This window comes from Trypanosoma equiperdum, assembly GCF_001457755.1.
Source record: "Trypanosoma equiperdum strain OVI genome assembly, contig: ctg_1888, whole genome shotgun sequence".
NCBI lineage: Eukaryota > Euglenozoa > Kinetoplastea > Trypanosomatida > Trypanosomatidae > Trypanosoma > Trypanosoma equiperdum.
Genome location: NW_027123935.1, coordinates 45,714 through 64,508, shown reverse-complemented (window position 1 = coordinate 64,508; position 18,795 = coordinate 45,714). Strand labels below are relative to the sequence as shown.

The following is an 18,795-nucleotide window of genomic DNA, read 5'->3' as shown; positions in this document are numbered from 1 at the left end:
AAAAAAAAAATAATACGACACCACTCCCGAAACAGTGATATCGCGGTAAGCGGTACCGCAGCGAGATCCGAAACTGACGCAGCCTTGAATGACTCAATGATCGGGGTACGGATTTTCAGAGACGGTCCCCTGACGCTGTAGCATCTTAACCCGTTCCATCCCCTCTTCCTCCGTGTGAGTCGATATGCTGTATGCCTTAAGTATTCCCTCTTTTATTATTTTCGATAACGCAATTGCGGTAAGGCCGACATTGTCCTTCCTGTACACATCAAGGTCGGGGTTGTAGCCGTAAACGTCAATTCCTACCACCTTGGGTCCACGGATGCCGTTCATTATGTGAAGCAAATCGCGTGTCGAGAGCCCTCCAGCAACGGGGCTGTCAACGGCGGGGGCAAACGCGGGGTCTAACACGCTGGCATCAATGCTTATGAAAACGGGGTAGTCATTCCTGATATCACGTATGCAAAAAAGTCCCTTGGAGTATATGGCGTGCATATCCATGTAAAACATCTTATGAAGCTTCCGAACCTTCCTGTCCTCCGATGACACTTGACGGTTACCCACGCTAACAACGCCCTTTAGCAACCCCTTATCCAAAAGCACTCTCAGCGGCGACCGTGGGTCGCTCACAGATGGACGTGCCGAAAAGTGAACAATAACAATGTCGTCAGATGGGAACAGTCGCTTGTACGCCTCAACCATTGAAAGCGTCGCTGAGCCATCCCCGCCCACGCTGACCGGAACATAGCCCTTTTCTAACAGCTCCGTTGACGCCTCGAGTGATCCCAGGTACCACTCGTCGCTTGTGGGAGTCTCTGTTCCCGCTGCTTCATCCAACATTTGACCACAATTTAAAACGGGCATAAACATAACAGTTTCAGGAGGGCACTCAATTGGGCCCTTATCATGAATAGTTAACTCCGCGTAATGGTCACAGTCGCGTGGTGATTGAAGAAAAAAGTCTAGGAGTGGAGCCCGCCGTGGCATGCCTGCCCCGTAACCAAAGAGAGCCACAGGACCGAGTCGATTGGCCCAATCGCTCCCACGGGGCGTCACACCCTTAACGTTCATCAGGAACTTGGAGAACATGTGCAACCCATATATGCACGTTAGCTTGACTTTGGTCGCGCTTAGAATGTGGTTAGCACGATGACAGTAACTGCCACCAAATCACTTTGCCCCCACAAAATAGGGGCAAAAAAATGGGGAAGTGCCACGAGAAAAAAAGAGAAAACAAGAACGGTATTAAAGCTAAAGAATAGTCCATCGTTGTAGCTTTACGCAGCCTCCGGCAGGTAGCACACACATATGTGTAGTTTCCCCCACTTCTTTTCGACATAACAAAGTGTGGAAGAAGAAAAAAGTGCTACAAGTAGCGTGGGGCAGACCGTGGTTTCTCTCCCCTTTGACAAATGCAACCTCACCGCTTCTGAAGAACAAGGTTGACGGTTCCATGGGTGTTTCGAGAACCAGGTTGGACAAGAAAGTCAGCAGAACGCAGCTGGGAGCCGCACATTCCCACCGAGTACAAGTCAACAGAGGCGTCAGAATTACTACTTGTGCCGTCTTCCCGGGCGAGGCCCACAGAAATGATCCTCCCACTTTGTGTGTGGTAACGATGAGACTTGAATTTCTCTTGTGTTTTGGCCTGGCGCACCAGCCGCTGTGCCGCACCCTTTTCACGCTGCCCTGCTTGCCACTGGATAAAAGCTTCTCGGCGGGCAACTCGGCGCTGCCATTGCTCTTGGAGAAGCGCCAACATGGCTTCCTTATCCCCTTCACAGCTTTCGTCACGGGTTGCTACCCTCGATGATCGCGGTATACTTGGTGGTGGCGTCACATCCTCATCTAATTCCATCTGCTCCCCAGCTTTTTGCAACTCCCTTTGTCGCCGCTCCCACATTTTCTTCGACCTCACATCATGAAAGCTCGCGCGGAATATCAACGTACATTGGAAAATACCCCACCTTCCCCTCAGCATGGGACCAGCAATGATATATCTGATTTACTAAAGAAAGGAATGATGCGGATGAGGAAAGGGAAAGACAGAGATGGATGTCACAGGTGGGAAAGGGTCTGTGGGAATAAAGCGATCGCGATGATGCCTCCCACATCCTTTTCCTTTAGACTGTTAAGGTGAAAAGGAGGGGTCAAGAAGGTTGCCTGGTGAAATAGTAATCAAATAAGTGTTAAACGTGATCTTGATATCCCCCTCCCCGTGGCGTGTTCATTTCAAGATAATGCCCTTCATACAGCACCACCATACGTCGGTTTTTCCCGCTTATTTCTCTTCCGCCTGGGCGCGGAGTTTCGCTATCCTCTCCCTCTTCTCTCGGATGCGTTTCTTCCGTTCTTCCAAATCCTCCACATCTTCACGTGGACGCTTTGCTCCACCGGTCCCTTCGACAATGGTGGACAGCTTCCCTGCATTGTTTCCTTCCTTCGCCTTAACCTTCTCCTTTTTGGCTGCACCTTCCTTCTGCGTCTGCAGCTCACCACAATTCGCGATGATGATTCGACCGCGCGTTTTCCCCGAATCGGAACCCAACCGTTCAATGCTCTTCACCACGTCAATTCCCTCAGTAACACGACCAAACACAACGTGCTTTCCGTTCAACCACGGTGTGTTGGCTGTACAGATGAAAAACTGCGAACCGTTGGTGTTGGGTCCCGCGTTAGCCATGGACAGGCAACCGAGTCCGGTATGCTTTCCGGCTTTTCCGGCAAAACTCTCGTCACGAAACGTTGTGCCGTATATGGACTCTCCACCGGTGCCATTTCCACGTGTGATGTCACCCCCTTGTAGCATGAAACCTGGTATAACTCGGTGGAAAATGCACCCCTTGTAATGCAGCGGCTTTCCACTCTTCCCACGACCCTTCTCGCCCGTGCATAGTGCACGGAAATTCTCCGCTGTCCTCGGCACAGTGTCCGCGTACAATTCCATAACAATCCGTCCCGCTGCTTTCTCATTTATAGACACATCAAAGAAGACTTTGGGATTATTAGTCTCTGGCGCCTCGATCTTCCCGTGGCGCTCCGTCTTAGGTGGGACGCTTACCTTGGGCATTGACTCCTTACCTGAAGAAAATAAAACGGGGGGAAAGAGGTTACACGCATACAAAAAATCAAACGTTGACACAAATAACAGACCACACTTCCGAAAATTTTGCGGGCTCTTTAGCATAGCCGCTCCGGGTTTTGTTCCCCCATCTCACTTTCCCAGCTCAGAGCAACACCTCAACACACACACACACAATAAAAGAAAAAAAAACGTATTTATATATACGGGCGTTGTATTATGCTCCTGTAAAACTGTCACCTCTCACTGGGTATTTTTTTCACCTTTTTCCCTCCCCATCGTAGCTGCACCAGCAAGCTGGCACAGTAGGTGGCCGCGACCGGGGCAAAAACAAAACTACATACCCATGGCTTGAATAGCCAAGCCAAGATACAGTTAACACAGAAATATTCAATCTTGTGTAAGTTTATGCCCGTGTGAGACAAGAGTTCCCCCAACACCGGTGCCCCAGAAAGATGTTATTTCCTATAGATTCTTCTCAAAGTATTCCTTCGCTGCTTCCACCTTCATCGTCTCCTTCCCTGGCTTCCAGTTGCAAGGAATAACGTCGCCAGTCTTATCGGCGTATTGGAACGCTTGCACGACGCGGAGCACCTCGTCAACATTCCGACCGACGGGCAAATCGTTGATGGTCACATGGCGAAGAATCCCTTTGTCATCAATGACGAACAAAGCGCGCAGTGAAAGTCCCTGTTCTTCGACCAACACCCCATAGTCCCGAGATATCTCCTTTGTGAAGTCGGATAGCAAGGGAATCTTCATTTCTCCCAGACCCCCCTTTTTTCGGGGAGTTTCAACCCACGCGAGATGTGAAAAGTGACTGTCACAGGACACGGCTATGACTTGCGTGTTCAGTTTTTCAAACTCAGCGTGAGAATCTGAGAAGGAAACAATTTCCGTTGGGCAGACAAACGTGAAGTCAAGAGGGTAGAAAAAGAGAACAATATATTTTCCCTTGTAGTCGTTCATGCTGATGTCCTTGATCTTTCCGTCCACCACAGCCTTTCCAGCGAACTCAGGCGCTGCTTCGCGTACAGTAGCTGTTCGGTATGCCTGATAGTCGAGGTTAAACAGTGGTGCCGTCCGGAAGAAGGAGCGGCGGGCAATGCCACCAGATAATGGCAACATGGAGAAACGGCGAAGCATTTTCTTTTTCCCTTTAGCAATACTTTGTCTTTATTTTAAAGTAACTTTACCCCTTATCGTTTTTGATTGTCCTCCTAAATAGAGCATGGTAGACCGTGCAATCAGTTTGATGGGTGCAGTAAAAACAAGCGGCTGCGAAAAACTATTTCGCAGCAAGTCTTAGGGAACCGCCACGTCTTACGGCTGCGTGACGGGTAGAACTCAACTAGGTGCATCGCAAATCCACGATTATTACTTCCTGTTTAACGCTCCTTATACGTCATTTACTATTAACTCCATTATACTCAGTGTGCCCGCCATTCTTTGGAGGTTTGCAAGGACACTGCCGAGCCGGCGATGGGCCTTCATCAGTTCCCTATGCAAAAATATACTTTTGCCCACGCACGTTCCATAGATATCGAAGATCGTGTCCAACACGACCATCATTGACTCACAGAATTGTGGGGTGTCAATAAAACCGAGCGCAAAACGAAGGATGCGCGCTATCGTCCTATCATTTTGACCACTCAATGCCACGTGCAACGCCCCGCGGCGAAGAAGTTCTTCAAGAGTGGAAACCACGACGTCGGCATGACGAGAGTAAAGCGCAGTCTTCAATGCCCGGTTGTACTGATAGGATACAAGCTGACGACGCACATCATTTACTTTCATAGCTATGAGCTCCTCATCTTTTTGGCGCCCCCTACTTTCCTCGTCTTTCCCACCACCCATCTCGTCTCCATCAGAAGCGCTTCCCAGTTTCATGATACGAAGGTCGCCGCTCGCCGTGCCCACAGCAAATTCGGACGAACGAGGGTGAACCGCCACCGCGGTTACCGGAGCGTCAAACTTTTTACTGGCAACAGGGTCCGGGCATCCTCTCTCTAGGGAAAATATTTTCACTCGTTGATCGAGTGACCCACTGAGAAGCACGTTGTATTTTTTGGAGTAGCCAAGCGCAACCACGGTCTTTGTATGGTAAGAATCCTGAGTAAGAGGCAACGAAAGACCTTTTCGGATATCGAATAGTATTATTTGGTCGGACGCGCCACAAACCAGTAGGTTGGTGTCCAAGCAAAGTAATGACTCGACAGGGTTCGGAACTGCTTGGCCGCTTGTCTGAGTCGGGCACGAAAACCCAGCCCGTGTGTCCCACAAGTTGATAACGTGGTCATAAGAGCCACTGAAGAAGCAGCCTGGTGAGCGGTTTTCGAGACAACGCACGTAGTCGGTGTGAGCTTTTCCCACAGCTAGTTCACACTCGCCCATAACATCCCAGAGTTTTATAGTTGTGTCATCACTTCCAGACACAAAGCTGCGGCGATCAAGAAAAAGAGCGTCTCGTACCTCCCTAACATGGCCAGGAAACTGCCGTTCGAACAGCGTTTCGGTTGACCGAATAACAACACGTTGGTCAACAGACATAATAGTCATTTTGTCGTCATCCCTGAACCGAAGCGAGAAACATTTCCTCTCGCGCTGTTCGTTAGTAATCACGCCCTCTGTCTGGGGTACTCGTAAAAGGGAGAGCTGGTTTGTAGAGGCACAACCAACGACCGTCCCAGCATTGTTGTACCGAATGCACGAGATCTGACCGAAAAGCTTTTGCTCATAGCATAAGCGAACATTGTTCCACACAATAGACCGGTCAAGCTTCTCCACAACAGGAACTTGTTTGATAGGCAGGGCCCAAGACTTATTTTGCATGTCCTCAACCTACCTACAGTGCACGGAAGCACCAATGAAAAAAGAGTTCCGAATGCACGAGCAAAGAGTGCACTAGACATGTGCGTTTGACAGCCATTCCACAAACACGGGTAAGTAAAAATGATGAATGAGGAAGGAAATAACGTAACAACTTATGCAGAACAACTGACTGTCGCCGTTTTCCTACAGCGGTAAAACTTGGACACATGTCAGGCCCTCTGCAACGTAACCGAGAACAGTGTCCTCCACATCGTAGCAAACAATCCCATTTTTATGATGGCAACGCTTTATCATGCCTTGCATAGTGTATCTTTGCCCTACTCGACTTTCAACATCAGCACACACCAAATCCCCAGTTGTAAGCGCCGGGTAAACAACAGCCACTTGTGAAAGAGCTTCAACCTCCTCATTTTCTTGAAAAAACGATGTCAGTTCTACGAGTCCGTCACGAATCGAACAATTAAGCAAGGGCAGCATCTTCATGTAGCTGATCTCTGCAGACGAAGTACAGCACATCTGACTGATCTGTTCCTCCAATGTTTCCCTACTGCGCATGAACAATCCATGCACCACCAAGGGAACATAGCCAGTTGTAAAATCACCATGTGGTTGCATAACAACAACATTAACTATGCCCCAGTTCCACATATCTCTGCACGGTGGAAGAAAAACCTCTTGGCAGAAGACCCTTCCTGGAACGTCTGTCCCAGGTGACAGCACATCTTTGATAAGGGGGAAATGTCTCCCCCAGTTATCACTATGGGCTGTATAACACACTACGTTAGTCACCTCTGGGAGCCAGGCGCGTATCATTTCGTATAAGTACATCATTTTTGTACCAGCCTCAACGGAAAACCACTGCACTTTTGCTATCTTCCGAAGTGCATCGAAAAATTTTACGTACACCTTGCTTTCCCAATTCTCCTTACCGGGCGTGACTTCAGCCGAAGCGTCGCTCCTAGACAAGGCAGACGTTTCAGAGCAGGAGCTTCCTTCCTTCAGTTGAGCTTGCGGGTAACGATCAACAGTTTCACACGGAAGGCCTTCCGCAGGTGTTAAATATACGAAACTAACGAATGCTTCTGACTCGCCGATCATGCCACAACAGAATAGAAGTCTTTTTGTTGGTGTGTCCCTTCAGGACTCACAATCAAGTATAGAACGAGCAAACAAAACTGCCCAGTAATTATGTGCCCTTCAAAACTATGTATATATTTATATATGCATCCACGGTCACGTTGACGTAAGGTCTGGAGGGGAATAAGTGACAAAAGTAGAATGAAGAAAGGGATTAAACAGACATGGATGTGACGCTCTTTGCTGCCTGAGACACCACCGAGCAACAGTTTGGCTTCTGCGCATTCGACAACAGACAGGGGGGAAATCATCTCAGCCTCCTTATCGAACTGTACTCATCGTTTGTTTACCAAAGAAAGTATTCGTTACTTTAGTTCATCCCATCTCGTAACCACTTCAGGAATATCACACCTCTCACAAAGTCGAGTTATATCAGTCTTTAGCGTGTCAGCAACGTATAACTCCTTGTTTTCTTTCGACGCTTTTGTTAAAAGCTGGTGAAGAGTCCTGACAAAATTTTTCACCTCATCTTTGTCCTCGTTGGATAGTGTCGTCTTTTCTTTGAAATGATGAAGCTTGTTGGTAATGTATGCACGAAAGCTCGCTTGCTGCAGCACTTTTGAAGCATGTAACAAGACAGTTTCTACATGCTCCGATGGCACAGAACTCTTTAGTATACTCTGAACGCATTGGTTTGCCTCCTGGGCTGGAAGCTTCAGTATTAGCGAGGCGGCAACATCTGGATTGTGTTCGGCCATGCGACTGAGTACCACACTGCTTATTCCAACACGCGCAAAGACGTCCCCTGCCAAAAGTGTTTGGAGCAATTTTTGCTGCTCCTCTTTATTAAGTAGCCCCTTGCAACCTGCGGCAACCATTCTTTTTGCAGTTTTCCACTCCTCCGTTGGAACCTCACTGTTAATTAAAAGGAGATCGTTTAGAGGAGAAGCCGGCAGCAGAAACTGAAGCTCACCAGACACCAGGGACAACGAAGGAAGTTGGGGTGTTACCGGTTTCAGTACCAGCGCAGCCCGTCCTCCATTATCAAGGGTTGCAGAAATCCTGGAAAGGGTTCCACATGCATTTTTCTCTGCCTCTAGCGTCCACGCCTCTGCAACACCCGCAATGGGTTCCTTGAGACATATACCGTTGCTCTCCCATGCGTTTAGGGCGGTGTCGATTTGTTCTTGCTTGTCACTTATGGCCATGAGTGGTGTTTCATCAGGCGCAACCCTGTTGGCAAGTAACCGAAAGGCAAAACTCTTCACCGCTGAACGTAGACGGTATCTCTCTGAATTAACAGATTCGTGTGCTCTTCTTCCTTCCTTTGCTTCCTTTGAGGCATACTTGATCTGCTCCATGACGCAAACGTCTTGCCGCATGATTCGCTCCAACTCTAGCAACGCATCATAAAACGCTGACTTCGCCTGTTCACAGTTCATCTTGCACATAACATCAAGAACGAAAAAAGATGACACTAGTCCAACACCGTCAGGTGAGGCAATCATATCATGAATCATTCGTTGTATGGCCCTTGACACCTTAGCGAAAGTGTCTTTAGAAAACGTTTCCTTAAATTCTTTCTCTACGAAAGAAAACTTACAATTCCCTTCGCTAAGGAGCGCAAGCAAACGCTGCACGTCTGCTGGACCAAGGTACTCCACCACCATATTCTACCTTACTATGCACGAAGAAGTGGCATTGGCATTGTCATCGGACGTTAAAAATAGTAACAACAACCGTCAATGATAAACACAACCTGGAACAGCGAGAGGTTTGGCAGATACATCAAAAAGGGGGAGGAAAACATTCGAAAAAAAATAATAATAACAATTTCCTCTGTTAAAAAAAAAAAAAAACAACGCTGACGACGCCGTATAAAAGAAAGCGGTTTTTTAACCGCAAAAGGCATTACCTCCCCGTTATTCTCTCACACCTTACCCCAGGGCAACGCCCTCCTAAGTTGCAATATATATTAAGCTGGGATGAGGCGCTCATCATCCGGGCGCACAAGCAGCTTACAAGGATCGGTCTGATTAAACCTGCACTCGTTAGCAGCCACCACACAGATAACGTATTTGTCGCTGATGTCTCGCACGATGCGTATCAGCATGCCCTCTACTTGAAAATAAATGTTCTGCTGAGGCAGTGAGGAGACGCTGCTGGCAGCCATTGGCATGCCACAACCCAGTTCTTCGAAATCTTTGCCGTCAAAAATTGGTGCTCCAAAACTCGAAAGAAAAGTCAAATTACATTTTGGACCCGTATACACTTCGTCCAAAGCAAACTGAGATGACTCAATTGGAGAATAAATGTACATTGTCAGAGGAGACAGGGAACACAATTGGCACCCATACCCAACGAAGCCAACAGTACCATATATCTTGTGAACGATCGTGAAGAGAAAGGGGTAGAATTCCTGTGGGGGAACGTGGTCTTGCAGAACAAGTGTGTTTTTCACATTTATTACTACTGTACTTGGGATACTGTCAAGGCACCGGCCCACAACCAGCACTTCTTCACCAACAAGAAACGACTCCGCAGTTTCAAAGGCGACCTGCTTGGAGATGTCCATCAAAGCTTTTGTTGTGACGTAAGTCCTCGATTCACTCTCAAAGACGACGGGCTCATTTCCGGTCTCATTGATCCATAGGGGATACGTGTCATTTATAGCTTGGCACACCGCCTGTGCATTGTCGAACAGAAAATTCAACGTTACCTGCGATCGTGGTGCGAACACATGGTTGAACAATGGTGATCTTTGTGATATACAAAATACGAACGTAGCGTCTCCCCTCAGAACATCAGCCGCCTTAAGAACAGAAACACAAACAGCATTCTCGTTGCCAATGCAAGAGGCAACAACACACATACGAGGAAACAAAGACATGGCTCTTTCCAAGTTCTCACACGTTGTTTCGCCGATGTAACCCGATATGTTGTGAAATAAATCAGCATTTTTGCTATTTGCAATAACGGTTTCCACATGCGATTCGTACCGTTTGACGTCTCCCATCTGTTTGTAAGTACGAACAATTTGGTCTTTCTCACTATGGAGGTAGATTCGCTTATCATCATTTTCCCCTATACGTACGTCCCCTTCATCAGATATGGGCTTTCCATACCCAAAGTAAAGTGTGAAACTCAAAAGCGAGTCCTTCGACTCGGGACCGTTGACTTCCCTCCACTCACGCACGAAAAATAGCGCCTTTTCTCCGTGGGAGCACACGGAGAGAGCATTGGCCAGGCAATACGACGTAGTTGTCGTTCGGCAGCACGCAACACAGGACTGCATGCCCAAATGATCAAAAAACGGGTCTTCAACAGCATGTGCGGCGGCAGTGGGACGGAGTGCATCCAACTCCAAGCAACCAATAAACTTTTGCTCGCCGTCGAGGTCGGAAACAGACACACCGTACTTCCACACTGAACTGCCTCGTGATGTACCAAATACACGCGCGAAATCCTCAAGTCTGATCAAACAACCACGGTGCTCATTTAAAACTTCCAATCGGGCAGCAACTCTGTCAACAAGCCATGCCTTCATGTAGTCAGTGAAATTCAGAGTCATACCTTTTGGCCATTCCACCTGCGAGTTGTACAGAACCATTGATTTTAAAATACTTGACCTATCGGTCGCTGACAGAATGCACCCCAACTTCTCTGAAACTGGATTGAAACGAAAATTTGTCAACAAACCCATGCTTTGCAAATGGTGTAATATGTCAAGAACATCCTCAGACACGGCGACTAAGCCACTCTTTCCATTTAATGAATTCAACTCATCCGACACGTTCCCAAAAAGACATCCGATATCCGCTACGCATTTTTTAACACGCTCTTCTGCAACACCAGCGTCCTCGATGTCGACAGGGTTAAATAAGATTTCCAACACGTTTCCTCCAATATCGCAGGAAATACCAATGTTTTGCCTTCTCTGCTCCTCTAATGCAACTTTGATTGATTTGGATAATTCGTGTGCCTCCAGGTGTGACGTGACTGCATCATAGTAAGATGGTATCGCCCCACCTCGTCCCTGTTTCGCTTCCTCTGCAAGAATGCGCGAAACGGCTTCAGAGACATAACTTTCGGGATTCCACGAGAGCATGTTAGTTGCTTTAAAAAAACACACACAGTTAAGTTCTTTACTTGCAAGTGATAATCTAAACCACACTTGTTTTGCCGTGTATCCAAAGATGAAGAGAAAACATCAACAACAGCGGCAGCTTTAAAGAGGGGAGTGGTAGACAGTAGAGATGCCACCTCAACCTTAGACTGGTGTGGATACTACTTGATTGCGTAATTCACAGTGGTTATAAGCCTCAACAAGTAGATCAAGCGCTTTTGCTGCATTAAGTGGTTACGCATTGAAACAAAAAGGTAAAAATTGGGGAAACGGCTTGTAACCGCAGTGCGCCCAACTAGTAGGTATCTACCCAGGCGTTGTTATACGAATCGGTTGTGCTCACAGATGCAATAATACGATCTGCTTCAGCTACTCGCTCCTCATAAGAAAACTCTGGAGGCAGCAAATATAGACGGGGGTGGGCAATTGTCACTCGCGCGGGTGATGCGCCTTCTGCAATGTCGCCAGGCTCCGCATATGAAAACTTGAGCCTCTCACCAAGGTATGAAAACCCGCATGCACTTCGCATCGCTTTTCTAGCGAATGATTCACTCCGAAAAGTGACGAGATAGTCTGTCCTTTGAACACTCGACAAAAAATCCCAACTCACTGCATCGGGAAACAACTGGGAAACATCCAAACTTGACATGGGGGATTTAACATTCTCAACCCGTATCCATTTAGTTGCACCGTCGGAGGGAAGTTGCGAAAGTATCTCCCGTAACGAAAACATGCAGACTAGATTACAACAATGGCTTCAAAAGAGTTGGGGATGGCAAATGAAAAATAGTCATAGCCAACGTGCTTTTTCCGAAAAGATCGGTTGACACTGTCACAGCATATGGATGGATCAGCAGGACTGCAACCAAAGTTCCATCTTGTACTGCGCACTCCTCCAAAATATTTTCAGTATATGTCCACGACCAACGTTGGGAGGAGGCAGCATCGTTAAGAATAGGTAAGTAAGAAACAGGTAAACCCCTGCTTACATTTTAAAGAATAGGTAAAAACGGTATGTGCCGTCAGCATATACCAACCCCTTATTTTCTGGGACTCTCACACTCAATGGAGACAAGCATGCATCCAAGCGGGCACGGTGGCGGGGTGAAACGCTCCGACACAGCAGAACCTATCTGATCCAACATAAGTAACAAAAGCAAATGTGGCCCCGCTTTGATACTTCAACGGTGAGGCAGCCAAGATTTTCAAACCTTAAAAAAAGAATATGTACAATAAAGGCAAATGACTAACCGTCCGTTGGAACACCATTGATATGCTTTATCAGTGTCCAAGGATTTCCCTTCATTCAGTTCTTCGGCACTGAGATCCCAACATCAAAACGCAAAACGGTCAATCATTGAAAATACGAAGAACCTTCCACAAGTTGCCATCAACGCAGGAACGACCCCATCCCCAGAAACACAAAGGATTCACGAGGTTCCACGAAAAGGAATAAAGATATAAATAACGTAGGTGTACGCTACTGATCGCGAAGTACAAAAATAAAACTGATGTCGTTTTCATCAATAGTCGCGACGAGATCACTGCTCACCAGCTAGACCTCCCTCGGTAACCATCGAAAATTGAATTCTACGCAAAAACAAAAAAACGCATCTCAAACCACGGTTCGCTAGCACCTACGGAACAGTGAGCAGTCTTCTTCATTGTAACTCAGTCCGATCATTCGTTCCCCTCCTACATTACCTATAAAGGTAAAAACACAAACGCCATTATTCAGCCACACACGGGCCTACCCATCTACTCACCAACCCCCCTGTCCCAACAAAAATGAGTATCGTAAAAAAGAAATGAGCACGATAAACACATACGGGCACGCAAGGGAAAAACACTCACCTTGCTTGTGCAAAGGAAGTGGCGTACATGCCGTGCCCCTCCGCGAGTACGGCGGACCCTGCCACCAATCAGGTTGCCGGACACCGACCACCAGGCCGGACATAGCCCTCTCAAAGGAATTGACGACCTCTGGGTGCATTCCGAAGGACGGGGTGCTGGGCAACGACAATTCGGCCCACAACCCACGGCGGCCGCTCGTGGGGAGGGGATACAGGAGTCTCCATTTATAAAGACGAAATCTCTAAGCAAAAACGCCACTGGGCCCGGCAGTTGAGCCCCACAAGGGTGGCATCGCGTACAACGGGCAGAAACCCTTGGTTGTTCCACGGACGGCCAGGTGACTCCATAGAACCCCGTCCAACCAGCTGGCGGGCACCACGCGCCCAACTGGTTAACCAAGCAAGCGCAACCGAAGTATCAAAATTGTGCTAGCTAGTGCTTTTATTATGTCCCTGTGGCTCCATATTTAGCCTAGAAATGCATTCGCAAGCCATATCTTGAATGTCCCCACCTGGTTGACTGCTCTTTGGGACCCTTTTGTTTAAGAAGTTTTACTTCGTGCCGCCTGGTTTTTTTTTCTGGGAATCGCCCCAGTCGCATTCCGATCGACTTGGATCTTGCATGCCGTAACGCCGACGCCGCTTCCAGGGCGATAGTTTCAAAACGGAAGTGGGAGGAGGAGATGGAGGAGAGTGATAAAAGGGCGGCCAGGTCAGCCCTCCGACCCCTCCCCCAGCCACACAGCGTGGGGGCCGGAGTGAGTAAGCGCAGAGCCCCGGGGGCAGGCAGCTAGGACAACACTCCCCAGGCACCTGGCTCACACGCAAGTTCTTCGTTTGCATGTAAAGGTCGCGGAGCGATGCTACCGCCATGGCCCTCGTGGGAGGTCGAAACCACAGGTGCTCCCCTTCTGATGTTGTTGGACCGTAGGGCGGCGTCTGCGATTTGGGCAGGAGGTCCTCCTTTTATTGTTGTTAGGCCTTCTCGAAAATATGGCGTTCGTGAGGTAGTGTTGTTGGCGTGATGCATGCACCGTGGTTACTGGACATCAAGCTTGTGTAATAAAACCGGAGCGGTACAGTTAGTTTCCTTTCTTTCTTTCTTTCGACACTCTCGAGTCTTTCATGCGGCTGCCCTTGTGGTGCAGCGTTCTGTTTGTAAATATGTCCTTTCGTTTCATAAAATGAATTCTCTTTAGCACTTGCATACGTGAACATATCCGTGGATATGTTTGTCGGCCTGTATACGTACGTGAATACACGTGTGTTTATGAATGAACAACTCCTTTCGTTTACCACTGCAATCTGCATTTAGATCCTCTTCAGGTTGATGGCGATGCTTCTCAACAATCTATATGGACATCTTGTTAGCTTAACCGTTTGGTTGATTGCCGTTTGTGGAAGTGTTGATTGTCTTTTACCAAGCATCAACCCTCATGCATTTGCGCGGAATGAGGTGGTACCGATTGAGGTTAATGTTCTGACGTCACTCAGAACCCACTTACCGTATGACTACTACAAAGCCCTTCCGACATGCCGCCCAAAGGAACCTATCTCAAAGAAATCAAACAATATTGGAGGTTCCCTTATGGGCGATCGGATTAAGACATCTCCTTATGAAAACATCCGTTTGCTCAGCAACGTCAGCTGCAGCGTTGTCTGTGAAAAAGGGGTGGACAAAGATAAGCAGACGAGGTTCCTTAAGAAGGCCATTGAGAAAAATTACCGTATTAACCTTCTCATGGACGGTCTTCCTCTTGCCGAGGCGAGTGGGAACAATAATTTTGTAATGGGAGTTCCACTCGGTTTTATGCGCGATGGGAGAAGTTACGTTAACAACCACATACATTTTACTATCAGTTATACGCCAGACAACGTTAAACAAAATGGAGGCGAAGAAAAGTACCGTATTTTGACATTTGTTGCTGAGGCTTCTTCTGTAGCGCACAAATCTGAAGCGCCTTGTGCACAACCGCTCGACGGTCACCTTGCATCTAACATAGCGCCACTCCCAGCGGATACCGACCGGATCATATGGAGCTATGGCGTTTCGTGGATCGAGAGTAAAGAAAAATGGTCTACTAGGTGGGATATTTATTTAAGTGTTCACAAGGAAAAAACCCACTGGTACTCCATTATGAACTCTACTTTACTCGTCATCTTTCTCACAATCGTTATTGCTGTCTTGCTGGTCCGTATCGTTCGCCGCGACCTGGGCAAGTTAGCCGATGTGGACATAGATGAAACGGAATATTTAGATGACATAGGCTGGAAGTTACTGTGTCGCGATGTTTTTCGGCCGCCACCCAATGGGTGGCTTCTTGCGTGCTTTACCGGCGCTGGTGTACAACTATTAGGTATGTCGTTCACCGTCGTCGTGTTTGCCACCATGGGCTTTTTCTCCCCACAAAACCGCGGCAGCCTTTTCACAGCACTCCTCGTTTGCTTTGCTCTCCTTGGTGTTACTGGTGGGTATGTTTCAGCGCGTCTGCTGAAACTATGGAATAGAACAAAGTGGATGTATGTTTTTCTTACCGGGACCATTGTACCGGCGTCATCATTTGCCATATTTTTTGTGGTAAACCTACTCGTTTGGTCTCAGTCGAGTAGTGCCGCCGTTCCGTTTTCTTCAGTTGTTTTGGTGGTATGTATCTGGTTCTTTGTCAGTCTCCCACTAGTGTACTTCGGTGCTGTGTTGGGATTCAAACAGGGAACCATATCCGTTCCATCAAATTACAACCAGATTCCGCGCCACATACCCGCCCAGCCTTGGTATTCGTCAACACTGGCAGTTTTATCAGCAGGCGTCCCGCCTTTTGCTGCCGTTTTTTTCGAGACTTATTTTATTTTGGGTGCAATCTGGCTGAACAGATTTTACTATATTTTCGGCTTCCTCTTCCTAGTTGGCGTTCTATTTGTCATTATTACCGCAGAGACCGCGATAGTTTTTATTTACTATTCTCTTTGTGCAGAGGATCACCGTTGGTGGTGGAAGTCGTTTTTCATTGGATCAAGCTCAGGGTTGTACCTGTTCCTCTACACTCTCTACTACGCCACGGAGGGAAGTGTGAAAATAGAGGGCATGGTTCCCACAGTTTTGTATGTCGGTTATATGGGTTTACTAAGTTTTCTCTTTTCGGTAGCAGCTGGATCTGTAGGCTTCTTGGCCTGTTTTTTGTTTGTTCGATGGATATATCGTTATGGAAAGGCCGACTAAGGGCGTCGGCCCATAACCTGTGATTCGCTGGGGGAGTTGTACGGCAGGTCGCTGACTTAAGATTAGAGGGGAGTGGGGTAGTAGTACTCAGCAAATCAGCGGTAAGAAGTGTTTTTCCTCTTCCCTCCTTAGTACAGATTTAACTGGGACTACATTTATATGGTACAATGCCTCTTCTGTTTAACTTGTCGCTGCACGTTACTTTAGGGGGAACGTGTTTTTCTTTTTTTAAAAAAAATGCATATATATCCGCAACTTGCTCATTTCCAGTATTTTTATAGTATGCAAGACTACTTGCGGGAAATCGAGGGTAGATTAGCGAGGAAAAGAGAGAGACAAAATACCGTCCTTTACCGATTAGCGAAGCGCAAGGCTGATGAGAAGCGGTTATCGAGCCTTGGAATACGCAGTCTTCCCTCTAGCCCACTCGAAACTGCCGATGTCAATGTTGTGAAGTTTGTTATTTTCAAGACCAAGCAAGAAATTGGAGACAAGGTTGCCCGACTTCGGAACCCTGAGTTGGTCAGTATCGAAACCCATGGCGAGGTCGTCGTCCGCGCTAAAAACGATGAAGTAAATCAACTAATTTCCAAGAAGAATTTATGGGAGCGCAGGTTGGCCACTCTAAACGGTGAAACCCACAGAAGGGCTGCTCCACGAAAGATCTACTTCGGGTGCGCTGCTGGACTACCAGAGGCTAAAAGGGACGATGCAAAGGAGGTCGTTGCCCATGTGGAAAATGAAGAGGATGGTTGGGAGTCTGGTTCACATGCTTCATCGAATTCCGATGATGACGACGATGATGCGCCAAAACCATCTACTCTCTACCGCGAGGAGCTTGCTTCACGCGGTTCCGAGGACTTATTACGCTGCATTGAAACTGAGGCCGAGCGTAACCTTAGGTCAGTGTATTCACACGGCAGCGAGTCGTCGCCTGGGCGTAGCCAAATGGCTGAGGAAACCTTCATTGTTGATGTCGTGTTACCAACTGAAGAAGAATTTCGCATAAAACATCTTGAAAGGAGAAAACAGGCAATTCAGAAGCGCCTTGATGCACTCAAGAATTAGTGCGTGTGTCCACTAAGATTCTTTTGTTTGGGCGATTACCGGATTTTCCTGTATAATTGTTGCAAATTTCTTTCTATGTGGCTTCTCGTACCCTGTTTGCTTCTTTTTTTTTTTATGCTTACAACTTCAAACTTATTGTTTTTCTGATGTCATCCTACCTTGGCAACATGCATCTGCCTCATAATTATGACATTGTGGTAGTGAGAATAGTTATAAACTACATACATCTATGCCTGGATTGCTAATATCCCGGAAACGTACCAGAAGCGAGGCTTCAGGTAAGCCGATAGGGGAAATCAAATGTGTGGCTGAGAATCGTGTACAAGCACTTAAACCACCATTGGGGGAACTGGTACCCAAGGGTGAACTTGGAGCTGGGACACCTCATGAACCGTACAATCTGCCTCTGCGGGGTAACCCCAACAAAAGCGGTTGTCACCACTGTCTAGCAGACCAGTGCCACTGCGTCTTCTTCGAACGTCTCTTGGACGCCACATTCAGACGCTTAGATATCAAGCGCATAACGGAAGTGTCAGGGTCACGTCATCTATGTGCCAAGTCCCTGCTACCTACCTTTGTCTCGCGAATGGTTCGCCTAATGGAAATAACGTCCGAAGACACCTTTTACGACCTGGGGTGTGGTAATGGATCTATTTTGTTTCAGGTAGCTTTTTTAACTGGTGCTCGTTGTGTTGGAATTGAAATAAGTGAACACAACGCTAAAGTTGCAAAAAAGGCTTGGGAGGTCATCAGACCGGAACTTGAGGGGTCTTCGGGACGAAGCATGCCGGAAGTTAACATAATTACTTCCGATATGACAAAGATTTTGGCGGATGAAAGACTTTTTGAGTCAGAAAGGGGTAAAACCGTAATTCTTCTATCGAACTTGTTGTTTCCAAAGTCCCTGACTCACTATCTCTCCGAACGTTTCAGGCGGGTTCCAAGCGGAACGAGGATACTATGTTTTGACGATCTTTATCCGCATAGCCGCTCTGTCGCTGCGATCCGTGACCCAGAGGCGTTCCGGCTTTTCGCCATGACCGATTATCGCTGGCAGGAGTGCAGCGTGGAATGGTGTACGAGGGATGGCCCTTTTTTCATTCACCGACGGAGATGAACCACACGTCTGACATATATCTTTTTGGATAGCTCACTTCAGCTATTCAACTTATCAAGTGGTATGTTACCTGCTACGTGTTTTTGTATCCATTGTGTATCTCCTTTGCATTCAAAAGCAAATGTGCATATATTTGCTATTCCCTGCGTTAATGCGAAGGCAGACGTGTACGAACATCGGATGATATACAAAATAACTTTGTGCTTCGACTTGTTTTTTGCAAATGATAGGTAGGAGGTGAATGTGCTTGTCGAGTATGGACCCACACAACTGGAAAAGGCCCAAAATGTTTTTGTTTAGTTCCCGGTAACCTACCGATCACTGTGTCGATTGATATAGACGGCGAAACCCCCCTTATTATTTGCAGACGTTTGCTCCGAAAGAACTCAGGCACCATTGCTCATGGGGTGTGACGAACAATGG

The 18,795-nt window shown here is 47.4% G+C and overlaps 10 protein-coding genes and 2 pseudogenes across 12 annotated transcripts; 3 read left to right on the top strand and 9 right to left on the bottom strand.

Annotated features, from left to right (window-relative positions):
- Nucleotides 1-93: 93 nt before the first annotated feature.
- On the bottom strand, nt 94-1,089 carry TEOVI_000665400 (agmatinase, putative; the record flags this gene model as incomplete). The annotated part of the gene is made up of 1 exon (XM_067223526.1): nt 94-1,089. One exon carries the CDS (start codon nt 1,087-1,089, stop codon nt 94-96), a length of 996 nt encoding a protein of 331 aa, XP_067079627.1.
- Nucleotides 1,090-1,420: 331 nt separating this feature from the next.
- Nucleotides 1,421-1,981, bottom strand: TEOVI_000665300:pseudogene (annotated as a pseudogene). The gene has a single exon. A coding segment is annotated over exon 1 (561 nt).
- A 300-nt stretch (nt 1,982-2,281) lies between these two features.
- Nucleotides 2,282-3,070, bottom strand: TEOVI_000665200 (cyclophilin, putative; the record flags this gene model as incomplete). Its single annotated transcript, XM_067223525.1, has 1 exon — nt 2,282-3,070. The coding sequence occupies one exon, from the start codon at nt 3,068-3,070 to the stop codon at nt 2,282-2,284; it is 789 nt and encodes a 262-aa protein (XP_067079626.1).
- Nucleotides 3,071-3,547: 477 nt separating this feature from the next.
- TEOVI_000665100 (peroxidoxin) lies at nt 3,548-4,228 on the bottom strand (the record flags this gene model as incomplete). The annotated part of the gene is made up of 1 exon (XM_067223524.1): nt 3,548-4,228. The coding sequence occupies one exon, from the start codon at nt 4,226-4,228 to the stop codon at nt 3,548-3,550; it is 681 nt and encodes a 226-aa protein (XP_067079625.1).
- A 252-nt stretch (nt 4,229-4,480) lies between these two features.
- On the bottom strand, nt 4,481-5,914 carry TEOVI_000665000 (UTP15 C terminal, putative; the record flags this gene model as incomplete). Its single annotated transcript, XM_067223523.1, has 1 exon — nt 4,481-5,914. The coding sequence occupies one exon, from the start codon at nt 5,912-5,914 to the stop codon at nt 4,481-4,483; it is 1,434 nt and encodes a 477-aa protein (XP_067079624.1).
- Nucleotides 5,915-6,097: 183 nt separating this feature from the next.
- Nucleotides 6,098-7,012, bottom strand: TEOVI_000664900 (uncharacterized protein; the record flags this gene model as incomplete). Its single annotated transcript, XM_067223522.1, has 1 exon — nt 6,098-7,012. The coding sequence occupies one exon, from the start codon at nt 7,010-7,012 to the stop codon at nt 6,098-6,100; it is 915 nt and encodes a 304-aa protein (XP_067079623.1).
- Nucleotides 7,013-7,356: 344 nt separating this feature from the next.
- On the bottom strand, nt 7,357-8,661 carry TEOVI_000664800 (uncharacterized protein; the record flags this gene model as incomplete). Its single annotated transcript, XM_067223521.1, has 1 exon — nt 7,357-8,661. One exon carries the CDS (start codon nt 8,659-8,661, stop codon nt 7,357-7,359), a length of 1,305 nt encoding a protein of 434 aa, XP_067079622.1.
- A 305-nt stretch (nt 8,662-8,966) lies between these two features.
- TEOVI_000664700 (uncharacterized protein) lies at nt 8,967-11,099 on the bottom strand (the record flags this gene model as incomplete). The annotated part of the gene is made up of 1 exon (XM_067223520.1): nt 8,967-11,099. The coding sequence occupies one exon, from the start codon at nt 11,097-11,099 to the stop codon at nt 8,967-8,969; it is 2,133 nt and encodes a 710-aa protein (XP_067079621.1).
- Nucleotides 11,100-11,412: 313 nt separating this feature from the next.
- Nucleotides 11,413-11,850, bottom strand: TEOVI_000664600 (uncharacterized protein; the record flags this gene model as incomplete). Its single annotated transcript, XM_067223519.1, has 1 exon — nt 11,413-11,850. One exon carries the CDS (start codon nt 11,848-11,850, stop codon nt 11,413-11,415), a length of 438 nt encoding a protein of 145 aa, XP_067079620.1.
- Nucleotides 11,851-14,300: 2,450 nt separating this feature from the next.
- TEOVI_000664500 (endosomal integral membrane protein, putative) lies at nt 14,301-16,187 on the top strand (the record flags this gene model as incomplete). The annotated part of the gene is made up of 1 exon (XM_067223518.1): nt 14,301-16,187. The coding sequence occupies one exon, from the start codon at nt 14,301-14,303 to the stop codon at nt 16,185-16,187; it is 1,887 nt and encodes a 628-aa protein (XP_067079619.1).
- A 237-nt stretch (nt 16,188-16,424) lies between these two features.
- On the top strand, nt 16,425-17,255 carry TEOVI_000664400:pseudogene (annotated as a pseudogene). The gene has a single exon. A coding segment is annotated over exon 1 (831 nt).
- Nucleotides 17,256-17,484: 229 nt separating this feature from the next.
- Nucleotides 17,485-18,372, top strand: TEOVI_000664300 (histone-lysine n-methyltransferase; the record flags this gene model as incomplete). Its single annotated transcript, XM_067223517.1, has 1 exon — nt 17,485-18,372. The coding sequence occupies one exon, from the start codon at nt 17,485-17,487 to the stop codon at nt 18,370-18,372; it is 888 nt and encodes a 295-aa protein (XP_067079618.1).
- Nucleotides 18,373-18,795: the final 423 nt, after the last annotated feature.